At 47.3% G+C, this 8,702-nt stretch overlaps 1 protein-coding gene across 1 annotated transcript; it reads left to right on the forward strand.

Moving 5' to 3' along the window:
• The first annotated feature begins 24 nt into the window (after positions 1-24).
• Positions 25-5,612, forward strand: Hhex (hematopoietically expressed homeobox). Its single transcript, NM_024385.2, has 4 exons — positions 25-399; positions 2,350-2,528; positions 2,720-2,770; positions 4,616-5,612. Exons 1-4 carry the CDS (start codon positions 36-38, stop codon positions 4,835-4,837), a joined length of 816 nt encoding a protein of 271 aa, NP_077361.1. The 5' UTR covers positions 25-35; the 3' UTR covers positions 4,838-5,612.
• The last annotated feature ends 3,090 nt before the right edge of the window (positions 5,613-8,702 follow it).

An 8,702-nucleotide genomic window follows, 5' to 3' on the forward strand; every position in this document is an offset into this window, starting at 1 on the left:
GCGGGCAGCTCTCTCCGAGGGGCTGCGGAGCAGCCATGCAGTTCCCGCACCCGGGGCCCGCGGCTGCGCCCGCCGTCGGAGTCCCGCTGTACGCGCCCACGCCGCTGCTGCAGCCCGCTCACCCGACGCCTTTCTACATCGACGACATCCTGGGTCGCGGGCCCGCCGCTCCCACGCCCACTCCCACGCTGCCGTCCCCCAACTCCTCCTTCACCAGCCTCGTGTCCTCCTACCGGACCCCGGTGTACGAGCCCACGCCGGTCCACCCCGCCTTCTCGCATCACCCCGCCGCCGCGCTGGCCGCTGCCTATGGCCCCGGTGGCTTCGGAGGCCCTCTGTACCCGTTCCCGCGGACGGTGAACGACTACACGCACGCCCTACTCCGCCACGACCCCCTGGGTAAGGCGGCCGGGGTTGAGCGAGGGCGTCCGTGAGGAAGGCGCTCCCGGCGGGAGGCGACGGGGGCGGACGGGAGGCGCAGTCGAAAGTTGCGGTGAGCGCTCTGGCGGGCGCGCGCGGGGACAGAAGGCGCGGGGCCCCGGTGGCGCGCAGCCGGTGCTGGGACCGCTCGGCGACTCAGATTGCTTTTCTTGCACCTTGCAGACATCGGGGCAAGCGTAGTCGGGAGAGACCTGGGGCTCTCGGGAAAGTGGTGGAGGGCGGCCCTGGCCACTCGTGTGGGCCCCGGGAGGGGTTCCCTTAGGGAGCAGCACTGGGAAGAGGACGTCGGGACGCCCGGAGCCTGGCCCCTGCAGGGCAGGGAGAGCTGCCGGCCCGGGCGGTTCCTGGGCTGGGCTTGGTTCAACAAGCTTGTGCAGTGAAGGAGCCTGACCCTTTCCGTTCATACAGGAAATCTTGAGTTCTCGATAGGAGTAAATCTGGTTTCTGAAGCTGTTAAGTGTTTTCCTGGCTGCATGAAGCAGACCCTTCCCCCGGAGTAGTGCACGCTGCTGATTATTTTATCGACATCCTCAATACAGACAAATTCAGGAAACACTCGACGTCTGATAGCCAGGATCCGTTTTTCAGATATTGTTCATTTCCTCTGTGTGGGATGTGACTATATGGCAGCTAAAATAACCAGTTGCTTCCTCTCTGGCTCCCCCCGCCCCCCATCTTTGGAGGCTGTTTTGCACCAAGTCTGAAGCCTGACGCAAGCAAAATCTCGAAAAAACAATGCCAGCTTTCAAAATGTTTAGGTGTAGGCCTGCGGACAGAGAGACGGACGGACGGACAGACAAACGTACCATCATCACTCTGGAGTAGGAAGGTGCAGATCCCAAACAGATAGGACTCTACACATTGACTACATGGGATTTTTGAGGCTTGTCCCCACAATATTCCTAAAAAATAGATAAGCAACGGTGACTGGGTTCAGGGCCTCAGTCCCTCGTAGCCAGCGAGCGGGCTCTAGAGTGAATAAGAACCGGGCTCGCTAAAGTTTAAACTCAACAGTTTGGCAGCTTAACCGGGGACTCCGAGACAATTAATATTTTAATGAATTGGCATTTTAGTGTCCGCATTATTAAGAGCAGCCTCCAGCGCTCCTCTCTTCTCACCGCTACAGGGATTTGGGGTGTGGGTATTTTTGTTTGTTTGTTTTTGTACGTAAATTTTGTATTTAAAAATGTCAGCATGTAGAGTGTGTGTGACCACCCCCAACTCTGTACCCTCTGGGGCAGGACCGGTCCCGGGCAAACGGTTTCACGTAGCTCGCCCTGGTTTCCTTGGGTTTCTGCTAGGCCTGAGCAGAAGGAAGCAAAGCTTTTTTTTTTTTTTTTTTTTGAGACAGACCAACAGGAAACACATTGACGGAAATGTTGCCATAGCCCATGGGGTGGCTTTAACTGGCCGCCCCCGCAGGCTGAGTGTGAAATCAGAGGAGGCCGGGGCGCGCTCGAGCCACATCGGAGGCCCCACTCGAGGCCTAACACCGGCGCCCTCCGAGCGCTTCTGTGCAGCCAGGCCCTGGGAAGTGTAACAACCCTGCTCCTCTCCTAAATGCACACAGTGCGTCTTTTGCAAATGTTAGTGCATACAGAAGAGTCCGTTCGGTTAAATAAGATAAGGTTTAAGCCCGGCAGGGGTTCTTTGGGGGTTGAAAAGATTTGTTTGCATTTAGCCACAGGTGTGTTGGGCGGCTAGTGCGTGTCTTGAGTATCCAGAGGTGATCTGTGAGGCAGAAGAGTTTAGCTGACTGTGCGCATTGGTGGAGAGTAGTGTGGAAAGGATCCGTATTTTAATGTCCGCTTTCTTGCCTCCCCATTGTGTCACTGGGGACCATGTAGGTCGGGGAACCGTACAGAGGGACCTAGGGCCTTGGTTCACCACAGCTTTTCTGGCCCACAGGCAAGCCCTTGCTCTGGAACCCCTTCCTACAGCGACCTCTGCACAAAAGGAAAGGCGGTCAAGTGAGGTTTTCCAACGACCAGACCATCGAGCTGGAGAAGAAGTTCGAGACTCAGAAATACCTCTCCCCACCTGAGAGAAAGCGTCTGGCCAAGATGTTGCAGCTCAGCGAGAGACAGGTCAGACGCTCCCCCACACCCTCACTCCCCACCCCCAAACACACCAGCTAGCGAGAAAGTCATTAAAGTCATTGCGCTGTGGGCGCCGCAGTATACCACAACCCAGCTGCACGGCCCCATAGCCCAGGTCCCTTCTTCCTAGGTCCCTCAGGATTTGGGACTTTCTTGCAAATCTGCTTTCTTTTCTGTAGGTCAAAACCTGGTTTCAGAATCGCAGAGCTAAATGGAGACGACTGAAGCAGGTATGGACGTGGCTCTGTTTCTATGGAAATAAATGTTTGTGTCGGTGTTATCTAAATGCGGAGGCCTGTTACGGGTTGTATGCAAAAGTCATTTGAGAGACTATTTAACCTCTTCACCTTGATTAAAAAAGCAAATACTCCTGCTGAAATCCAGGATGAGTCGCTCAGGTGTCACTAATGCTAAAAGCACCTAATGCAGTTCCTATATCCATTATGCCAGGGTTTCACACACCGGCCAGCAAACCGCCCGGCTAATTGTTTTATAAACCCCATATGTTGTTTATCTCATTAACGCAGGAAAGATAAAGTAATTGACAGTAAATGACTTAAGTAGTTATCTTTGGGAGAAAATTGTTTCTTTTATTTACACACCCATAATAAAACCAGGCAGGACTCAAGGGTAAATATAAAGACACAAACACTGTTAAGCCCTGTTTGCACTTTTTAAGAAAGAAGACTTAAATATCAAAAGAGTTTTCAAAGTTATTACCCATCCTGGGCCAGCTCTTAAAAAAACGAATATGAAACGCAGGAAGAAATGCCCTCACCCGATTGGAAAGTAACTTAAACTTCCTGATAATCTTTCGATGACCTTGTTAAGAAATAGGGAATAGAGAGGAAAGGCCAAGTCCCCCTCCAGAGCAGCCCTATTGACTTAGAGCTAAAGATTTGCTCTTGCTGTCCCAGTCTGGACATTTCCAGAGTCACCTGACAACTGCTGAATGGTTCACCTGGCAGTGCTTTAAATAACAGAATACTTTGAAACAAAATAACTTGGTAATGGGGAGGTTTTAATGTGAATTGTAAACTATTGCTCCTACTTTTAAATTTTTCTTAAAAAAAAAAATGCTGTCCCAAAAGAACATTTTGAAACAACAAAATAGCTTCCTGTAGCTTCACTGTTCTTAAATATTTGAGGATTCCCTCTCTCTAACCTTGTACATCTTTTGCAAACTTGGTGACTAGAGAATGATAGGGTTTCTGTGTAATACTTACATCCAGATCAGACATCTACATGCCTTAAAAGCCACTGGCTGGACTTGGCTTGAAGTAGTTTCCCAAGGACTTTTAAAATAGTGCTTTCTGTGTAATATGGAAAAACATTCCTTCCAGGAAATCTTGCCTAGATTTTAAGCAAATTGCAAACTCTTTTATCAGTATTAGTTTGGTTCTGTGATTTTTTTTTTTTTTTGTGACCGCAATCTTGTAATTTGGTACATATTTATTTTGTATGTATGTTCTGGTAAATTTACTAAAGAAAACAAATGGAAAGGGATTCAATCTAATAATTTTTCAGACTTTTAATGTAGTCTATGTTGTTCCTCTTCTCCTTGTCTTTTTCCTCCTCCTCCTCCTCCTTTTCCTCCTCCTCCTTCTATTCCTCTTTTTCCTCCTCCTCTTCTTTTTTAGGGGATTAGTTACTTCCCACTAATGATCGTTCTTTTAAATGCTAGAAAGACCCTGTTGGGGCCGATAGTTAAAGAACAAGAACCACTGTCTCAATGGAACTGAGGGTTTTTTGGTTTGGTTGGTTGTTTCATTTTTTTTGTTTTTGTTTTTGTTTTTGTTTTTCTTTTTTTTCTCTCTTTCCTAAACTCCTGTAAATCTTGAACTCCTTGGTCTGTGATAAGTGTATAATCTTTCTCTGGTGTGACTTCTTCTTCTTCCCTTTTCTTTCAAGTGGGGAAACAAATCGCAAGTGTAGGTTCTTCGGTAAAAAGGTTTTAACAAAAATAGTTGCTAGTGAGCTAAACTTTGTAGGCATGCTAAAGGCTGAATTAAAAACTCAGCTTCGATGGTTCTGTCTGGGCTCTCACCATCTGCATCTCCATCCTCATCATCCAGGAGAATCCTCAAAGCAATAAAAAGGATGAGTTGGACAGTTTGGACACTTCCTGTGACCAGGGCCAAGACTTGCCCAGTGAACAGAATAAAGGTGCCTCTTTGGACAGTTCTCAGTGTTCACCCTCCCCAGCCTCTCCGGAAGACCCTGAATCAGAGATCTCAGAGGATTCCGACCAGGAAGTGGACATCGAGGGTGATAAAGGCTATTTTAATGCTGGATGACAGTCATCGGCCGTGACCATGTTCAGAGACTGGACTTTAGAATACCGTTCTGCTACAGACAAACTGGGAAATTCTGAGAGAAAGAAGTACCATTCTTCTAGCGTTTTGAAAATATTTGGCACGGCGTGCATTGAAACCATACTTTTGGTTTAGCGTACGTTTTCCGTACCGGTGTTAAGTTGTTTTGATAAAGTGGCTAAATGTGACTTCGTTTTTAAAAAGTGAATTCTTTCTATTTGTGAGAAGTAATTTGAACTTTTGCCTGAAGCTTAAACTATAACTTTAAAGGTTTTGGGCGGCTGTTCTCGAATGACTTTTCCCAAATGTGTAGCTGTTCCCTCGACTTCAGAGGTGCACTTAGAAAGGGGGCCAGCATTTGGGGATCCATGGAATGCTTTCAAAGAGCACACTTGGTTTTTACGTGACACCTTACATTGCTGCCTTAACTCCAAAGCCGGTTCAGAGCACTTGGCCCCTGGTGTCTGTTCTCATAAGCAAGATAGTTGATAAGATTCTTACAATCTTGTTTTGCTCGGCCAGTGCCTCTGACCCTGGTATTAAGGGATGACGCAGTCTCTACAGGCAGGGAAACTGACTCACTTGTGACTGATCTCACATGAACTAGAAATAGCAGGACAATTAAATGTAAGTAGATTGTAGATAGTGTGTTTTATAGAAACCGTGTCTATAGCATGTGTATAGAATTATTCGTTGTAAAAAAAACCCTGCAAAAATGTTTGATTTTTTTTTTAATTTAATGAATTAACTTTCATATACATTCGTCATCAGATGAATGACCCTGTTGGAATTCTCATTCTTTGGTTAAAAATACCTAAACCTGACACCTGAAGAACCTTGGTGCGTGTGAATGTGTGCTCGCCATACAGAATGGGGGATTAGGACCTTACAAGAGGTGGGGTGCCTGCCTCCTAGAATATAAATTTGATCCTTCTTCGCTGGCGTGTGTGTGTGTGTGTCTGTGTGTGTGTGTGTCTGTGTGTGTGTGTGTGTCTGTGTGTGTGTGTGTATGTGTGTATGTGTGTGTGTGTGTGTTGGAGACCGAGCAGGGTGGGTTGGAGCTGCCACGGAGCACCATCGATTGGTGTGTGCAGCCACCGTCCTTGACCAGTGTGAGTCAACAGTGTGTCACACTCACCTCAGCGGGAGCCTGGCTGCTGTGCTCTTGGGGCAATGCAGGGATTGGAGTGGCAGGGGGTGGAGGGGGGAACTGGGGGGTTCATCAGGTTCCAATTGTTACTTTAGAAGATCTGGAAACGTTAAAGCTCATGGCCAGAGAGACTTTGAGGGCTGCTGCCCTGAGGTCCTGGCAGTAGGAGAGATAGATGCCTGTGGGACCAGCACTCTGCCTCATACTCTGAACTTGGGTTTGCCGTCCTTTACTCCTACCACTACTGGGTTGGCGCAGGAAGCGTTGGGAGTGTCAGGAATTTGATGGCTGAGAAGAGGGAGGTAGGGTCCAGGAAGGGTGCTTGTGGGAAAAGGGGGGAAGAATGCTGATAAAAAGGTGGATGTGGGTCAGGGCTCTGACAAGTGGTATTAATCTGCATCCAGCTACCTGTCTGGCAGAGGTCTGACAGCCCTCCCACAGAGACCTGAGGAGAGGTCCAGAAAATTCTTTTAGCCTTGGCCTGCATGAAGCTCTTTAGTTGTACAGTAAAGCAACTGTAGTGACAGAATCTGTCCAAAGAACGCTGGACACACATGGACATTCAATAGGTGAAGACAGGCCCTCCCATCCTGCCTCCTTAGAAGGCCCTGGAACTGCAGGTGAACTAGGTTCCCAGAAAAGAACTAGGCACTGATTCTTAGGCAAAGAGGCAAGGGTAGGGGTTGGGGATTTAGCTCAGTGGCAGAGCACTTGCCTAGCAAGCGCAAAGCCCTGGGTTCGGTCCCCAGCTCCGGAAAAAAAGAAAAAAAAGAATAAAAAAAAAAGAGGCAAGGGTAGCCTTGGAGGTTTGAAGATCTAGTTTGGAATTTTAGTTCTTGGTCTCAGAACTCCAAGAGAATGGTCTAATTGACCTACACGACCCTTTCTAGCTCCCCCAGTCCCAGCTCCGTTCATGTTCTACGTTGTCCCCTCTTCTTATGTGTTAGGGTTAGAGCCCAAAGGAGCCTTCCGTCCAGTGGGAGAGTTTTGCTTCCAATCAGCCGCAGGCTCCAAGCTCCAGACCTGCCTAGCAGGTTACATCAAGGTTTCAAAGGCCATGGTCTGAAAGTCTGTATCCCAGGTTTTGGAGAATGAGACATTCGTGTGGAATTAAACCGATCCTGGAGTCTCTGTGTTTTCATTACTGGAGATAACCTCTGGGTGATGTTGACTGTACAGGAGCTGTATCAGGACTATTAGGCACAGGCACAGCAGCATGAGTATTGATTGACATTAGAAAAACTAAGGGCTGAAATCTTGTTTTAAAGTGGACAGCTTGCTGAAAAGGTGCTGCTTCCCCGGTTGGAAGCCAGCCAAGGTTCGCTTCAGGTTGCACTGAATCTAAACATCAAGGTCCTTAAGGCTGGAGAGTGTGTTGGTTGGAAGAGGTGCTCTCAGGACCCAGGTTAGCACTGGGTTTTATAAAGTTACAGTCTGCCAGGGGATATTTACAAATTCTTCCTACAATCCAGACATTTTTCATTTGTTTGCCCTTTGGCTGTTTCATGGTGAAGCGGCAGTTATGACCTTTACAGCACAGCTCCTGTCTTGTTTTTTAATTCTTTTTATCGGGAGATTCAACTTGAAAAACGGTTATCATTTAGCAGAAAGGCAAACAGAGAAGCACACTTTTGTAAGCAAAACGTTAATGATTGGAAGAATTGTCCTAATTTCACCATGACAGTGTGTGATTAATCCCCTGGGTCATGTACTTATACTTAAAGTTATTCAGTCCGTTGCTCTTTGATATCCAGAATCCTACCTGACTTAATAGGGTATTGATTATGCTGGATGATGTACTTTGACTCCTTACACAACATCACTTTTAAGGATGACTAGTCTGTTGCGTACTGTTTTATTTAGAGAACTATTGCGTAAGGTTTCTCTTTTCTTTTTATGGTTTTTCTCAGGGTGAAAGCTGATAAGACGCCTTGTGGGAAAAGAGGAAACCATCACTGATAGTGAAAGTACCTATTCTCTTTCAACAGTTCTGACAAGCTCTTTCGTTTGTGGTTTTATCACCGTGAATACGCTGCTTGGTTAAAATGTGGACAGAGCAAGGATTCAAGAGGATTTCTTGGGTTTAGGGGGAAGTGCCCTTATCTAGGGATGGAAGCTACCCAGATTCCCATTCTAGCCAAACTGCCTTGTGGAAAATGATTTCTCTTTCAAATCCAGTGATTTGTGATCCTGCGAGTCTGTGGCTAGAGGAGATATATGTCTCTCATAGGACAGAATATGGGACATTAGCCACCCTGGATGCCACCATTGTGGTATGGATAGGAGTTTGTTGTGTTGTGATCCAAATAACCACACGCCATTCTGACATATCTCTCATTTTCTTGGGTTTCCTTTTTTTGAAACTCTAGTTGGATTCTATACGTGGCTAGTGTGAGTTTGTTCTCTGACTGTGTGTTTGTTTGTTGGCATTGTAAATCTAAATATGAAGTGCATGGCAGATTCCTTATCAGAACTTCAAGGTCTGCAGAACAGCAGCTTCTGAGATGTGTGTAGTAACTTGATTAGAGATAGGCAAGCAGAAGTCCTAGGTCCCTCCCTAGCTGCCTGGGGACCTGAATTCTTGCCTCCAGCCCTGTGGATACCACACGTGAGAGGAGGCTTATGTACTTCCAGCCTAGTGAATGCCACTGCCGGAAAGTCCAGGATTCTCAGCGGCAGCCTGGAATCTTCTGAAGC

Source organism: Rattus norvegicus, chromosome 1, assembly GCF_036323735.1.
Source record: "Rattus norvegicus strain BN/NHsdMcwi chromosome 1, GRCr8, whole genome shotgun sequence".
In the NCBI taxonomy this organism is placed as follows: Eukaryota; Metazoa; Chordata; class Mammalia; order Rodentia; family Muridae; genus Rattus; species Rattus norvegicus.